At 60.6% G+C, this 15787-nt stretch overlaps 1 protein-coding gene across 1 annotated transcript in view; it reads left to right on the top strand.

The window, feature by feature from the left end:
- The window catches only part of IQGAP2 (IQ motif containing GTPase activating protein 2), a 214306-nt gene that overhangs the window by 139462 nt on the left and 59057 nt on the right, over nt 1-15787 (top strand). Inside the window, exons 16-20 of the mRNA XM_062212560.1 lie at nt 1763-1905; nt 5069-5239; nt 13507-13590; nt 14429-14500; nt 15414-15483. Of these exons, the coding sequence (XP_062068544.1) occupies nt 1763-1905; nt 5069-5239; nt 13507-13590; nt 14429-14500; nt 15414-15483 (540 nt within the window). The remainder of the gene's footprint in view (nt 1-1762; nt 1906-5068; nt 5240-13506; nt 13591-14428; nt 14501-15413; nt 15484-15787) is intronic.

The raw sequence follows: 15787 nt of genomic DNA, 5'->3' as shown, positions 1-15787 counted from the left end.
TTGAGGCTCCGCTGCCCCTAGCACGGCCACCACCTTAACCATTGAGGCTCTGCTGCCCCCAGCATGGTCACCACCTTAACCATTGAGGCTCTGCTGCCCCCAGCACGGTCACCACCTTAACCATTGAGGCTCTGCTGCCCCCAGCACGGTCACCACCTTAACCATTGAGGCTCTGCTGCCCCCAGCATGGTCACCGCCTTAACCATTGAGAATCCCTGCCCCCAGCACGGTCACCACCTTAACCACTGAGCATCCCAGCCCCCAGCACGGTCACCACCTTAACCATTGAGGATCCCAGCCCCTAGCACGGCCACCACCTTAACCATGAGGATCCCAGCCCCCAGCACGGTCACCACCTTAACCATTGAGGCCCCCTGCCCCAGCACAGTCACCACCTTAACCATTGAGGCTCCGCTGCTGTGGCTTCGTCCAAGGCCGGGAGGACTTTTCCCTCAGGACAAGGCAGCTGCACGCGGCCCCTCAGCTGGCACCCAGCGCTCGGCAGCCTCTGACCTAGCATTGGTTCCAGTGTCCATGGAGGTGGTGGACTCCTGCCTGCCTCCTAGCCTCTGACAGCCCGGTGCACGTGCGGCCACCTCGGCCAGGGCGCTTGCCTCCAGGAACCCCTGCACACTCAGCTCGCAGTCCCGGGAGAGAACACGTTTTCAGCGCCTTCATTCCGTTCTTCCCTGCCCTCTGAGTCCCGCTGAGTCTCTGGAAGAAAAGTGAAGCTTCTAATCGCATCCGTGTTGAGGCTGAACTGTCATACTTACCTGTGACACCCCAGCCTCGCTGCACGGGAAGCTTGCTAGGCCACCAGCACAGAGCACACTTTCGTCCTCGGGTGCACTCCCAGATGGCCACAACAGCCAAGCCTAGGCCAGGCTGAAGTCAGGAGGCAGGAAGTCCTTCAGTCTCTTGTGTGGGCAGCAGGGACCCAGGCACCGGGGCCATCATCGGCTGCCTCCCAGGCGCATTAGCAGGGAGCGGCATTGAAAGCAGAGTAGCCAGGACTGGGACCAGTGCTCAGGTGTGGGGTGCAGGGGTCACATGTCACACTGACCCATCGCCCTGGAACGCCTGCCCCGAGCAGCAGCATTTCTAACCAGGTGAACTGTCAGAGTGCCCACATGGGCCCATCGACGAGGACAGCTGAGGGATTTAAACCAGACAGAACCAGCGCATGCTGGAGGGCCGTGTCACTCGTTATCGAGTGCACCCAAGTATTGTGTGAAGAAATCCAGGGGAGGCCGTTTGGCCAGCACTAAGATGCCACGTCCCAGTGCGGAGTACCGGGGTCAGCCCCAGCTCCAGCCTCTGGTTCCAGCTTCCTGCTGGGGCCCGGCTGGGAGGAAGTGGTGCTGCCTCAAACGGGAGGCCTGGGCTGAGCTGCTGGCTCCTGACCGAGGGGAGTCACTGGAAAGGTTGCCAGCGAAGAGGACCTCGGCTGCGGCGTGCCTGCAGCAGGGCTCTCCCACTCCGGGGGCCAGTCCTCTTTGCTTTTCCTCCTCTGTCGCACGCATGAGAGGGCCAGGGCCCAGAGCCGGCTGCAGACGTGTGTCTCCCCGCCTCGGTGGCTTAGCAGGGAGCCACCACTGCGTGCTCAGAGCTCATTGCGTGTCAGGTGTTTGCTGGCCACTCAGTCTCTGAACACACACGCGGTGGCATACATGTCTGTTGAATTACTTAGCATACAGAAGAGGCTACACTCAGGGTAAGGATCCGGGTACCTCTGCAGAATGTAACAAGCTTCTCTCCTCAGTGTCTAGTGAAGGACCGTGGCTCAAATTCCCCGTGAAGGAGGATTGGGACTACTATTACAACGTCGATTCCAAGGAGGGCTCCTGGGTCACGCCGGAGCCGTGCTTGACCAAGGACTCGTGGCTCACAGGACAAGAAATCGAGGTGGGTGCCAGTGTGTGTGACGGGACGCGGAGCTGTGTGAGAGCAGTGTGGCGGCTTCCCCGTGGCTGAGGCACGGCAGAGCTGGAAGGAGCTGGCTGAGTCTTCCAAGACTAGACGTGGGAGAAGGTCTTGACGGCTGCAGTTGGATGTGTCTGCTACTTGTGGAATTGTCTCCACGTAGGCCTAAAACCAGCAGAGCAGGGAAGCCTGTCCCGAGACACCAGCCTGCAGGATTCCCTCCGCACAGCTCACCCAGGGGCCAGAATCCCCTGGGGTCAGCACTTGAAATGCCTTATTTCTTTCCCTCTCAGCTGACAGCTTAGCACCAAAATGTCACAGAGGGGCTGCGTCTGCCACACACGGAGCCGGCCCTCTCTCCTCACGGTGGCCTCAGCACTGACGGCCAGAGGGGACAGCGTGGGTCAGTTTTGCACATTTGCTTCCCCTGAGATGGTCGTCATAGCCCGCTAAGCGTGATTTCTGGAGCCCTGAGCACACCCTTCTGAGACAGTCACTGTAACACAGAGCTCTGGGGACACCTTCTAGGAGGGTGGTTGTTTAACTTGATTTCCACAGCTCTGAGTGTACCCATTTCCAAATTAAGTGCAAGTGACACAATTCCGTACATTTTCATGGCTTGTGATCAATGGACATAACAGTTTTTATTTAACCACTAAAGGTCCCTTTACCTAACTTTTGAGCCTTTGGAAGCTTTGGTCGACCAGATTTTACTGACCAGGACCAGTCTGTCCCTCCTCCCACTGCTCTTCTAACAGAAGTCCTGTGTGAGTGGTTCCTGGCCGAGCATCTTGTTGGGGTAGAGAAGCAGTGCGTTGGTTACTGTTGGTTTGGGATAGCTCAGGGCTCTGGCCGTTCGTAGCTCCCAGGAAAGAGAGATGAGAGGAAGGAGAAGGAGACTGACCTCAGCAGAGACAAGTTGCTTTATTGGAGCAAAGAGAGCCGTCAGTCTGTTCTTACGAGACAGCACACAGGGCGCGTGTGGGGCTGGGCTTTTATCTGGCTAAAGAGGGAACTGGCGGCCCTGGGAGGTAGGGGGCTTGCAGCTGGCGGGAAGTAGGGAGTGGGGGCTTTTAGAAGCTGCTGGGAACTCTCCTCTTATCTGTTTCACAAGCCGCCCGGAGCAGTTATCTGTTTTGCCAGCTGCTTTGTAAGAGGTCTGGGGGAGGTTGGGCTTGGTGCCCGCGCCAGGGGTCTCAAGAGGAGGAAGTGGGGGAGGGTGGCATTCTGTGGGCTTTGTTGCTGTGGGGAGCCGCCGCCTCCCCGTGTCCCTTGTCCGTGGGCGTCCTGACTCCTTCCCAGTATTCCTGGGTTTGCGTTCCTGCAGGAGCGGGGTTGTCTTCACAAAGGAGGAAGACACACAGGAGCAGAGCCGTGGGGAAATCGGGGTGAAGAGCCCTTTGCGCTGTGTTCTGGGTTCTTTCCTTCCTTCCATTCTTTGGTTCTCCGGCCCTACGTAAAGAGGCGACAGGAGCAGCATGGTGGCGTGATTAGATCTGCGTGTTTGTTTTCTCAGGTCACACAAATAAGAGCCGGATGCTTGGACAAGATTTCCTCAAGCAAAGGCTGAGTGGATCTGGCCGGAAGGGGCTTCTTAGTGAGCTTCCTCCCTGTGGGAGCCTGGGGGGCGGCCATGGAGGAGCAGGAGGGAGAGAAGTTGCAAGAACGTGACGCCGGCGTCACCCACCCTTGCCACACGCTGTCTGAGACGTGGGGGCGGTGGCACAGATGCCCAGAGAGCCCACGGCCCTGCCCGTCCGGCCTCTACACACCGCATGGCCGCCACGTGTCCCTTGTCTGTGTAGTGTGCCTGGCTACACATTTTCACATCGCTCTGATCCCCACACCGTCCTCTAGTGGGGGCAAAACAAATGCCGTCACCTGTGTTGTGCTGGGGGGGACTGCGGCACCAGGAGGTGCAACAGCGTGCATGGCACTCAGCGGAGGTCTGTCCCCAGGGTGTCCCTTCCCAGCCGGGGTGCTGTTTCCCCGGGTGTGGTCGTGGGGGTGAACCAGTTCCAGCCCGTGCCTGTCACGCTGCAGTCAGTGACACGAGATGGGCACAACGAGGACATTAATTCAGTCCCAGAGGCCTGGGACCTTTAGCAAGTGAGTCGTGCTTCCCCGGGGAAACAGCCCAAGAATTGTTCGCCAAGGTTGATCAGAGTTAAGACCAAAAGTTGGGCCAGGAGATGTGGATCCGGGCCTTGCAGATGTCTGACGAGAACACACTGACAAGACTGAGTTCCGTTATGGAAGTGAAAAACCCAGCCTGCTGCGCAGGTCTCGTAGAAGCTCCACAGGGCAGCACTGCCGCGCGCCTCGCCGTGCGGCAGTGAACGAGACCACGTGTGGCCTCTGCTGAAGCTGAACCGGACCGAGTCCGAGGCTGCTTCGGTGACAAAGGCTCCTGGTGACAAGAAGAGAGTGGAGCGCGTAGCTTGCACGACTTCTAGGTCGCAGTGGATTCTTAGCGCCAGTTTTTTGAAAAATGAAATTACGGACAATACTAAATTTGCACTGCATCATGGGAAAGTCACACCCAACTGCGAAGAAGCAACATGGAAGAGTTGCTGTTTGGTGTGAAATCGTCAGAAGATGCCCGGGCTGCTCGCGCGCGCCCAGCACCAGTCTGCTAGGATCGTTAGCTGTGCGGCTCTCAGCCTGCTCTGTAGCTGGAGTTACAAACTGCACGCGGTGTTCAGGCCTTCTCTGGGGGCTCAGGCGTCCGTCACAAGCTGTCACTGTCGGCTGCTGCAGGTGACCGGCCAGTCCGCGTTCTGCCTGCCCTGGCTCGGCACCGCCGGCACAGCAGAGGTGCAGCCGTGGCTTTGGGTCTCTCACTGAGCGCCCACCGCACAGCTTCTCACAACCCCTTCTTCCCTCCATGTCCCCTCACTCTCCCTCTCCTGCCCTTGACCTTGCTCCTTCCTCCTCCCCCCCACCCCGGGAATTGGGCCCTGGCCTCACTCACACTGGGTCGGCTATGCTGGCCTGGGGAAGGAGCGCTTTGGTGAAACCTGTCTCTAAACCGAGCCGAAAAGAGCTTTCCATGTCATCGTCTGCCAGGTGACGTCCCCAGAAGCTGTCGTGTTTTGCTTCCCAGCCGCGTGTGACGTGTAACGTGACAAATGTCTCTTGCCAGGACATCGTCGCGAAGGTCACAGAAGAGCACATCCGGGAGAAGATGTGGTCGGCGTCCCAGGAGTCGCTCCTCGGCTTTCAGAGCACGAGCTTCGGGCCCCGCCTCCGCCAAGAGTTTGAAGCCAGGAAGTCGTTTCTGAGTGAACAGGAAGGGAGTGTGGTCAAAATCCAGGTAGGTGAGGCTCCTCCCGCTGCTTAGTCTGCTTAGCGCAGGCGTGCCCGGCCCTGGAGGCGGCCCACTGGCCAAGTTTAGGGATGCCAGCCTCTTGAGCATCAGGGCAGGGCTCCCTCATTCAGCGCCCCCAGGCACCTGCTGTCTACCTCCAGAGCAGTGGCGTCTTGATGATGGGACACAGAGCCAGGGGACAGCTCCCGTCAGAGTCCGCATGCTCTAAAAGGCTGTGTGTCCGTGTCGCCCCCACTGCCTGGGGTGCTGTGCCGTTTGCTGTCCGTGGCTGTGTGTGGCGTCGTTTGTTGTCCGTGGCTGTGTGTGGTGAGTGGCGTCTGAGTTTCCAAGCCTGCCTAGCCTGTAGGAAAAGAAGAGCAAATTAAACAAAGGCGGCGAGTGCCCCGTGCCATCTCCACGCTCCCGACGACGCTGGCGCTTTACTGGGGCCGGCGGGGAAGTCGCCGTTCCCCTCTGCGTGGGCAGGCGGGGAGCCCGCCACGCCCACAGGCGCCTGAGCCCACAGTGATGCCATCACTGGCCACCGACTGCCTGCACGTGACGGGGTTTGCTTTGCTCGATAACCGTGGAATTCCTGGAGCCCCTCGGGCGTGCGCTGAGGCCTCTGTCCTGCCGTCCGTCGGCTCCCTGCTCTCGCCGCCCAGCTGTCGTGTCCAGGCGGAAGTGGGCTTTGCTGACCGGTGTCGTCTTGTGTCTTGTGTATAAGACAGGCGCTCATGTGTTTGAATTTGCCCACAGCCCAAGATGTCAGCGAGGCAGAGCGAATGTTTAAAGGAGTGTGCGCCCGCCCGGCACACACCGGGTGTTTCTAGGCGGGTCAGTGAGTTTTCCAGTTTATTCCTTCACACGCCGGCTCAGCAGACACACATGGCGTGAACACGACCCTGAAGTGCCGTCGTCCACAGCGGCGGGAGGGCTCTGGTTCACGGAGTCCCCGGTGTCCTGGCGACACCCTGAAGAGCCTTGGGGGCAGGGGTGAGGCACAGGAGAGCAGTGGAGGAGGGCTGGTCCCCACCCTGCCCCTGCATGTGTCCATACCTTTCCTGATGCACACAGCCCGGATCTCACCAGACGCTGGCTGCACAGGCATGGGCCAGGAGCCTCGGGCAGGAAAGGACCAGCGAAGGCAGGCTTCAGGCCGTCCTGCGTCTGCTCACCCTGCTCCGGGGAATGTGCCGGGGCCCAGGGAGCACCCCTGCCCTGGAGCAGTCCAGCCTGGCTGGCTGATCTGGCCCCAGACCCTGTGTTCTTAGCAGGTTTGGAGAGACACAGAGACAGCAGGCCTGGGCCAGGGCAAGCGGCCCCAGCTGTAGCCTCGGTCTCTGCCCAGGGCCTGGTTCGGGTGGGGGGTGGGAGGTGTGCAGCCTCGGCCCTGCGGTCTGACATGCTGCTGGGGCCCCCTGGGAGGTGCGAGGTTGGCAGGGAGGTGGGGAGGAGAAGTCACACAGCCAGGGTGTCCTGGCGCAGCCAAGAGCCCTGATGGGTTTAAGAAGGAGCGAGTCAGAGAAATCTGCTCAAAAGTAAGCATAAGAGCGTTCTGCAGAAAACAGGAGGCGACCTGAACAGCAGGACCCTGATGTGGGTGGTCAGCAAAGTGAGGTCCCTGTCGGTGGTCAGCGAGGTCCCTGTCGATGGTCAGTGCAGCGAGGTCCCTGTCGGTGGTCAGTGAGGTCCCTGTCGGTGGTCAGCGAGGTCCCTGTCGGTGGTCAGTGCAGCGAGGTCCCTGTCGGTGGTCAGCGAGGTTCCTGTCGGTGGTCAGTGCAGCGAGGTCCCTGTCGGTGGTCAGTGCAGCGAGGTCCCTGATGTCGGTGGTCAGTGCAGCGAGGTCCCTGATGTCGGTGGTTAGTACAGCGAGGTCCCTGTCAGTGCTCAGTGAGGTCCCTGTCGGTGCTCAGTGCAGCGAGGTCCCTGTTGGTGGTCAGTGCAGTGAGGTCCCTGTTGTCGGTGGTCAGCGAGGTCCCTGTCAGTGGTTAGTACAGTGAGGTCCCTGTCGGTGGTCAGCGAAGTTCCTGTCGGTGGTCAGTGCAGCGAGGTCCCTGTCGGTGGTCAGTGCAGCGAGGTCCCTGTTGGTGGTGGTCAGTACAGTGAGGTCCCTGTTGCCGGTGGTCAGTGCCGTGAGGTCCCTGTTGGTGGTCAGTGCAGTGAGGTCCCTGTCGGTGGTCAGTGCAGCGAGGTCCCTGTCGGTGGTCAGCGAGGTCCCTGTCGGTGGTCAGTGCAGTGAGGTCCCTGTTGGTGGTCAGTGCAGCGAGGTCCCTGTTGGTGGTCAGCGCAGTGAGGTCCCTGTCGGTGGTCAGCGCAGTGAGGTCCCTGTCGGTGGTCAGTGCAGCGAGGTCCCTGTCGGTGGTCAGCGAGGTCCCTGTCGGTGGTCAGTGCAGTGAGGTCCCTGTTGGTGGTCAGTGCAGCGAGGTCCCTGTTGGTGGTCAGCGCAGTGAGGTCCCTGTCGGTGGTCAGCGCAGTGAGGTCCCTGTCGGTGGTCAGTGCAGCGAGGTCCCTGTTGGTGGTCAGTGCAGTGAGGTCCCTGTCGGTGGTCAGTGCAGCGAGGTCCCTGTCGGTGGTCAGTGCAGCGAGGTCCCTGTTGGTGGTGGTCAGTACAGTGAGGTCCCTGTTGCCGGTGGTCAGTGCCGTGAGGTCCCTGTCGGTGGTCAGTGCAGCGAGGTCCCTGTCGGTGGTCAGTGCAGCGAGGTCCCTGTCGGTGGTCAGCGAGGTCCCTGTCGGTGGTCAGTGCAGTGAGGTCCCTGTTGGTGGTCAGTGCAGCGAGGTCCCTGTTGGTGGTCAGCGCAGTGAGGTCCCTGTCGGTGGTCAGCGCAGTGAGGTCCCTGTCGGTGGTCAGTGCAGCGAGGTCCCTGTTGGTGGTCAGTGCAGTGAGGTCCCTGTCGGTGGTCAGCGCAGTGAGGTCCCTGTTGGTGGTCAGTGCAGCGAGGTCCCTGTTGGTGGTCAGTGCAGCAAGGTCCCTGTTGGTGGTGGTCAGTGCAGTGAGGTCCCTGTTGCCGGTGGTCAGTGCCGTGAGGTCCCTGTTGGTGGTCAGTGCAGTGAGGTCCCTGTCGGTGGTCAGCGAGGTCCCTGTCGGTGGTCAGTGCAGCGAGGTCCCTGTCGGTGGTCAGTGCAGCGAGGTCCCTGTTGGTGGTCAGCGAGGTCCCTGTCGGTGGTCAGTGCAGTGAGGTCCCTGTTGGTGGTCAGTGCAGCGAGGTCCCTGTTGGTGATCAGTGCAGCGAGGTCCCTGTCGATGGTCAGTGCAGCGAGGTCCCTGTCGGTGGTCAGTGAGGTCCCTGTCGGTGGTCAGCGAGGTCCCTGTCGGTGGTCAGTGCAGCGAGGTCCCTGTCGGTGGTCAGCGAGGTTCCTGTCGGTGGTCAGTGCAGCGAGGTCCCTGTCGGTGGTCAGCGAGGTCCCTGTTGGTGGTCAGTGCAGTGAGGTCCCTGTTGGTGGTCAGTGCAGCGAGGTCCCTGTTGGTGGTCAGTGCAGCGAGGTCCCTGTCGGTGGTCAGTGAGGTCCCTGTCGGTGGTCAGCGAGGTCCCTGTCGGTGGTCAGTGCAGCGAGGTCCCTGTCGGTGGTCAGCGAGGTTCCTGTCGGTGGTCAGCGCAGTGAGGTCCCTGTTGTCGGTGGTCAGCGCAGTGAGGTCCCTGTTGGTGGTCAGCACAGTGAGGTCCCTGTTGGTGGTCAGCGCAGTGAGGTCCCTGTTGGTGGTCAGCGCAGTGAGGTCCCTGTTGGTGGTCAGCGCAGTGAGGTCCCTGTTGGTGGTCAGTGCAGTGAGGTCCCTGTGTCGGTGGTCAGCGCAGGCCCCGTGGGGGAAGTGAGATGCTGCTGCCCTCCCATACAGTGGAGCCGGCTGGGGGCCAGGCAGGCAGCCGTGGTGAGAATCCCTCCATGGGGCCCCCGGGTGAAGCTGGCCTTGTGCCGCCCCCTGCTGACGAAGGGCGGCACCTTCCCGCCCTCACCTACACTGAGGTGGGGGTCTGGGGTGGGATCCAGCGTCCCACAATATTCACGTCCTCCAAGTTCCAGTCTCCTGGACATTTCAGATATCTTGCCCACAATAGCCACTCATGCCCACAAGAAAAAAAATCACACTTTCAATTTTCAAAAAATGAGTGGGTGCCAAGAGAGAAATGACAGGTGTGAGAATCATCTGCAGAGATTTTTAAAGTAGCCTCACAAAAATGTCACGGCAAACAAGTGTGAACCCGTTGGAAACAAAGGGAAAAACAGACTCACAAAAAAAAAGAAAAGAAGATATAGGGGAAAACCACGTAGTCACTTTGGAACTTGAGAACAGCGATGAATGTGAAAAGATCGTGGGCGGGATGAGCAAAAGTGGGGAGTAGCAGACACCCCAAGATAGGAACCTCGGGGAGAACGGACTGGAGTGTGGCGAGCAGAGCCACCTGTGACCTAAGATCGCCCGTTTGTGTCGCCCCCGTCCCAGAGGAGCGGGGAGAGGGCCGGTGCAGGACAGGCGCTGGAGTACAGTCGGGAAGGTTCCAGCGTGCCGCAGAACGACAGACCCACAACCCCAGGCAGGATAAACCAGAGAGATTCACCCAGAGACACGTCGCCGTGACGGAGCGTGAGCCCATGCTGGCAGACAGGGCAGCCGCAGAGGAAACAGCTATGTGGCCCCGGGAGGGGGCCCCCCAGCGGGCGGGGAGAAAGCAGGGCCGGGGCTCCGAGCCCAGCAGAACCACCCTGGAGGCAGGAAGGCAGCCGCTGCGGGAACTTCTGTGCCGTGGAGGGAGCCGTGGAAGAGGAGCCGTGCACAGCCCGTGTGCAGCGGGGAAGCAGAGCTCCTGGCAGAGTCTGCCGGCTGCGCGCCAGGTGAAGCAGCAGCCCTGGTGCTGGGGCTCCACGTGTGGCCACAGGGAGTAGTGCAGGTGGAGGAAGGAGACCAAGACGTGAATATGGTGGGGGCGGCAGGCCCACCTGTCATTCACAGGTACACAGTGGAGGCGGTGGGCCCACCTGTCAGTCACAGGTACACAGTGGAGGGGGCGGGCCCACCTGTCAGTCATGTGTCCCCGATGTCCACACTGTTGCTGGCCTGGGAGGCTGGTGGGAGAGGAGGGTGCTGCCCTGGATTCTGGAGGCGTGACTACGTTTCTGGACCTGAAATCGCCCTGGTAGCCTCGTCCAGCAGTCCACCTTAAGGAGGCAAGGTTGTCCATGCGAGAAAAGACTCCGCTTCGTGTCTGTCAGCAGAGAGGTGGCAGCTGGGGTAGATCTGTGCTCACAAAGGTTGTGCAGCCTTGACTGGTAGGGAAGACGTCACACATGGACACCTGGAGATGTGCGGTGTCCCGAGTAGGGAGGTCGTCACATGCGTGACCTGCTGATGTGGGCTCAGGAAGGCTGTGCGGTGTCCCGAGGTCGTCACACGCGTGACCTGCTGATCCGGGCTCGGGAAGGCTGTGCGGTATCACGAGTTCGGAGTTCATCACACACGTGACACCTGCTGATGCTGTGTATGATTTAGAGAAGAGCACCCACCCTGCCATGCCACACACAGGGGCAGGAAGCAACCACAGGCACACCTGTCTCTAGGTCTGTGTCCTCGTGTGCTCTTCCGGTGGTGCCCTCTGTGTCCTTGTGTGCTCTCCCGGTGGTGCCCTCTGTGTCCTCGTGTGCACTCCCGGTGTGTGCATGCTCTTGCCCTGCACGTCCCAGAGGACCGTGGCGAGCTCGTGGTGCCCATGGAGAGGGACCTGGGGAAGTAGGGATGGGCGCGTGGACTCTTCCTCATACTCCCCTCTGTGCGCACTGCACTCTGGGGGCTGGTACTCCCCCTTTGAGCGCACTGCACTCTGGGGGCTGGTCCCGGTGTGCAGAATTGGCTGTTGTGTGGAAATTTGGCAATATTTCATGTTCCTGCCCCAATATCACAGTCTCTGTGCTGAGACACACCTGCTGTTTCCTCGCGGATATAACTTGGAGACCTTCCTGTTCTTCCCGGCACAAAACACTTCCCTGGTCCACGGGTGGGTCACATCAGGTGTGAGTGTGGACACTGCTGTGTGACGTCATCTCTGGTGCGTGTGGATGACGTCACCCCTGCTGTGAGCATGATGATGTCACTCCTGTGTGATGACCTCACACCTGCTGTGAGTGGTAACCTCATCCCTGCTGTGTGTTGGTCTCACCCCTGCTGTGTGATGACATCACCCCTGCTATGAGTGGTAACCTCATCCCTGCTGTGTGTTAGCCTCACCCCTGCTGTGAGTGATGACATCACCCCTGTTCTGAGTGTGGTGACGTCATCCCTGCTTGTGATGACCTCAACCCTGCTATGAGTGGTAACCTCATCACTGCTGTGTGTTAGCCTCACCCCTGCTGTGAGTGATGACATCACCCCTGCCGTGTGATGGCCTCACCGCTGCTGTGTGTGGATGATGTCACCCCTGCTCTGAGTGTGGTGACATCATCCCTGCTTGTGATGACCTCAACCCTGCTGAGTGTGATGATGTCACCTCTGCTCTGAGTGGTGGCCTCACCCCTGCTGTGAGTGTGATGACATCATCCCTGCACTGAGTATGGTGACCTCACCCCTGCTGTGTGTGGATGACCTCACCCTTGCTGAGTGTAATGACGTCACCTCTGTTGTGAGTGTGGTGACCTCAGCCCTGCTGTGAGTGGATGACCTCACCCTTGCTGAGTGTAATGACGTCACCTCTGTTGTGAGTGTGGTGACATCACCCCTGCTGTGTGTGGATGACGTCACCCCTGCTGTGAGTGTGACGGTGTCACCCCTGCCTGGTGTGTGATGACATCACCACTGCTATGAGTGTGACGGTGTCACCCCTGCTGTGAGTGTGATGGTGTCACCCGTGCTATGAGTGATGACGTCACCCCTGCTGTGAGTGTGGTGACCTCAGCCCTGCTGTGTGTGGATGACGTCACCCCTGCTATGAGTGTGATGACGTCACCCCTGCTGTGAGTGTGACGGTGTCACCATGCCTGGTGTGTGATGACGTCACCTGCTGTGTGTGCTCAGTAGGCTGAGCTGTCCTCTCTGTGTGCGGGAGCCATACCACACGCGTTTCCACTTTACGGACTGTGTGGTGACAGAAGTCCTTATGTCTGGCTTTCTACATCATTGCTTGTGTTCCCCTAGGCTGGAACACTGGACACCAGTCCCCACAGGTGAAAGGCGCGAGTAACTCTGAGTTTGCTGAATCCCCCAGAAGGCTCTGTCTTCCTCTGTTCTCTCTCCGCCCCGTGTCCGCGCCTTCTCGTCCCTGGCTGACGGGCGGCCGCGATGGCAGTTGCTCTGTCTTACTGGCTGCTGCCCGAGGCACCCCCGAATTTAGAGCCCCACGCTCTCCCCCAGACACCCCCCCGTTAGGGAGGTTTCCTCTCTGGGTCCCTCTTTCCGCCACTCCCCGGCGCCCTCTCTCCCAGGACCCCCGCCGCCTGTGTCTCCGCCTCTGGGTTCCTGGGCTTTGTGGGCGGTGCTGAGCGTGGCTGGCGTGGCTGACGTGGCCGTGGGGGAAGGGCAGCAGAACTCAGCCCGTGGCTTTGCGTGTTCCGCTGCTCCAGCTCCTTTGCACGAGCGTTTTGAACGGAGCGTCTGTTTCTGGGGTGTGGGCTGGACGCGGAGCCTGGACTTGGTTTGGCTCCGTCCTCACTGCTTGCTGTGGCCCTTGCCCTGCACGTCTGTTGTTTTTGAACTAAGAATTCTGTGGACCTTTTTGAAAAGCATGGGTGAGGTCGATTGACAGGCGCAGACCTGGAGGTTAATGCACGGATAGAGCCCAGTAGCCATGACTGTTCTTGGCGTGGAACCTGCTCTTCGCAGCGGGTGGGGGTCCCGTACAGAGACTGGGATAACCGGGGACCCTCGGGGATTGCTCCTCCTACAGACACTGGCTGTGTCCAGTCTGTGTGCGTCCCGCGGAAGTTCTCTGAGCTGCTGAAGTGTCGCTGAAGTCTGAGGAAATGCGCGAGACCGGAAGCGGCTGTCCCGGCCCTCGTGTCACAGTCCGTGGAGCTCTGCCCTCTGCAGGCTGCCCTCGCTGGGCCCCGGCAGCCAGGGCTGCTGCCCCCAGTCACCACCGCGTGAGCTTCAGAGTCCGGTTTTCACCGCTGCTGCTGGGCAGGGCCTCGGGGGAGTGATGCCCTGAGCTGACCGCCCGGCCCTGTTCCCGGGCGCGGACGAGCCTCAGCTGGGAGCTTCCGCCTGTGCTGAGCGTCCACCCAGAGGAGAGGGCCTGCCGCTGGCCGTGGCCCCATGCTCTCGGTGACTCTGCCACCCCTCTCTCGCCCAGGCCTTCTGGAAGGGACAGAAGCAGCGCCAGGCGTACACGCAGCGGCGACAGATGTTCGCCCGTAGCGTTGGTGAAATCGTGAAGGTAAACGGCACCGCCCTCACAGCCGGGCTCCGCTGGGCCTCCCCTCATGCCGTGTTGATGCTGGGATAGGGCAGGGGGAGGGGTCTGTGAGCCCCCCGGCCGCCCCGCCCCGCTCAGTCGCGTGTTCGGCTGTGAGCACCTTGTGGGACTGTGCTTTGTAGCCTGCCCACCAAGGGCTATGTATTACTCGGCCCTGGAGGGAACCCATTCACCAGTAATGCCTGGGACGCCCAGGACAACACACGGAGAGGGCACAGCCGATGTCCCAGGACCCGTGCCTGAACGTTCTAGAGTCACCCAGTGTGGCTCCCAGATGGGCAGCTCGGGGGTAGACAAGAAGGCCTCGTGGGGTCAAAGCCCAGGAGTGTGGAACCCCAGCCTGGGAGACACCGGCCACAGGGCTTTCTGCTCTGACTGCCGAGTGGACAGGACGGGGTCCCATCCATCGCACGCTTGCTGCGTGTGGACGTGGTGTCCTGTGGTCACCGGGGCGGCCCCTTCCCTCAGAAGAGCACTGGCCACTCTCGGCCGCTCACGGGCCCCTGTGGGACGTTCTCCCTGGGAGACCTAGTGGTGCTGGTACATCACCAGGGCGACGGGAGGAACCGGGCCTGGGTGTCACTCCCTCCCCCACGCAGCCTTAGCACAGCGCCCCGGCCTTCACGAGCCGGGATGGAAGCCACATGGTCTGAAGGGCCCTCACCGCCTCACCCCTCCCACCCCACCCCACTTTCCTGCCGGGCCGGCTGTGCACTCCACACAGTGTGACAGCCGGGGCCGAGAGGGGCAGGAGCTCCCTGCCACAGAAGACGTCAGTAACGGCCGCTCGGTGTTTCAGATTCAGTCCTGGTTCCGGATGGCGGCGGCGAGGAAGAGGTACCGCTCCCGGCTGCAGTATTTCAAAGACCACGTAAGCCACGGCGCGCGGACGGCCGAGTGAGCGCTGTGCTCAGTGTGGGCGTGGGACGTTGTTGTTTTGTTTTGTTTTGTTTTGTTTTGTTTTGTTTTGTTTTTTCACACAAGGTGGATTGACATATTTGAAAGACAGAGTTACAGAGAGGAGAGACACAGAGGGAAAAGGGAGAGATCTTCTGTCCGCTGGTTCACTCTCCAAATGGCTGCAACGGCCAGGGCTGGACCAGGCCAAAGCCGGAGCCTGGAACTCTTGCGGGTCTCCCATGGGGGTGGCTGGGACCCAAGCACCTGGACCGTCGTCCACTGCCTCCCCAGGCATGTTAGCAGGGAGCTGGGTCAGGAGTGGAGCAGCTGGGACTGGAGCCAGCACTCTGGGGGTGCCAGTGTTACGAGCAGCTGCGCCACCCACTGCCCGCACGGCAAGCCCTGGAAGGATTTTACTAGATGCTGGCCGTGAGCGCTTGGGAGAGAACAGCTCCCAGGCCTCGGTGCGGTAGTGCTTGGACGTTTGCGTTTTCTGCTCAGCGGCGTGTTGGAAGCTGCCGCAAAAGCCTGAGCGCTCTCCCTCGTGGCCTGTGCGGCTCGTCTCGCCGATAACTGACGGCCTGGGAGGAGCCCACGGGAGGATACTTCTCAGAGGATGTAAGGAAGGGATAAGCAAACAGAGCGATGGGGCTAAGTTCTGCACAGATTCGCTTCCCTTTTTAGATCGGTTTGCTCAGGTAGTGCCCCTCTGGTCCCGTTTGTGCTTTGAGCTAATGTACCTGACCGCTGCTTCAAAGAGAGAGACCAGCGTGGAATACGCGAGGTTCAAATCTCGCAGCGTCAGCTCCCTAGTGTCCTGAGCTCTAGACGCTGTAGCAGACAGGACACACTGGGAGGTCGCAGCCCATCTCCATCTTTTGCAGAACAACGAAATCGTGAAGATACAGTCACTGTTGAGAGCCAGCCGAGCCCGGGGCGACTACAAGACGCTAGGTGAGTCAGAGCTGTGCTGCAGCCGGGACGCCCCGAGAAGCCAGCCCCGGCCAGCCCCCTTCAGAGCGTCTCAGAGGCCGCTCCAGGAGCAGAGGCCGCCCACCAGTGCTGGCAGCATGATCCACACAGCCCTGGGTTCTGCCTGGTGCCGGGTGGTGTGCGGTGACAGGCAGCAGGCTCCCTGTGGGCAGAGGGGTGTGCACAGTGGGCCAAGTGCTGCTATCTCTCTGTTGAGTCCCTGCGGGAGGCAGGAATCCAGCAGGGTTGTCCCGGAGATAAACTAAGTTGTGTAAGTTGTCAGCAG

The sequence above is a fragment of the Lepus europaeus genome, chromosome 15 (assembly GCF_033115175.1).
Source record: "Lepus europaeus isolate LE1 chromosome 15, mLepTim1.pri, whole genome shotgun sequence".
NCBI lineage: Eukaryota > Metazoa > Chordata > Mammalia > Lagomorpha > Leporidae > Lepus > Lepus europaeus.
Note: the sequence above shows the minus strand (reverse complement) of the source record. Positions and strands in the feature narration are given on the sequence as shown.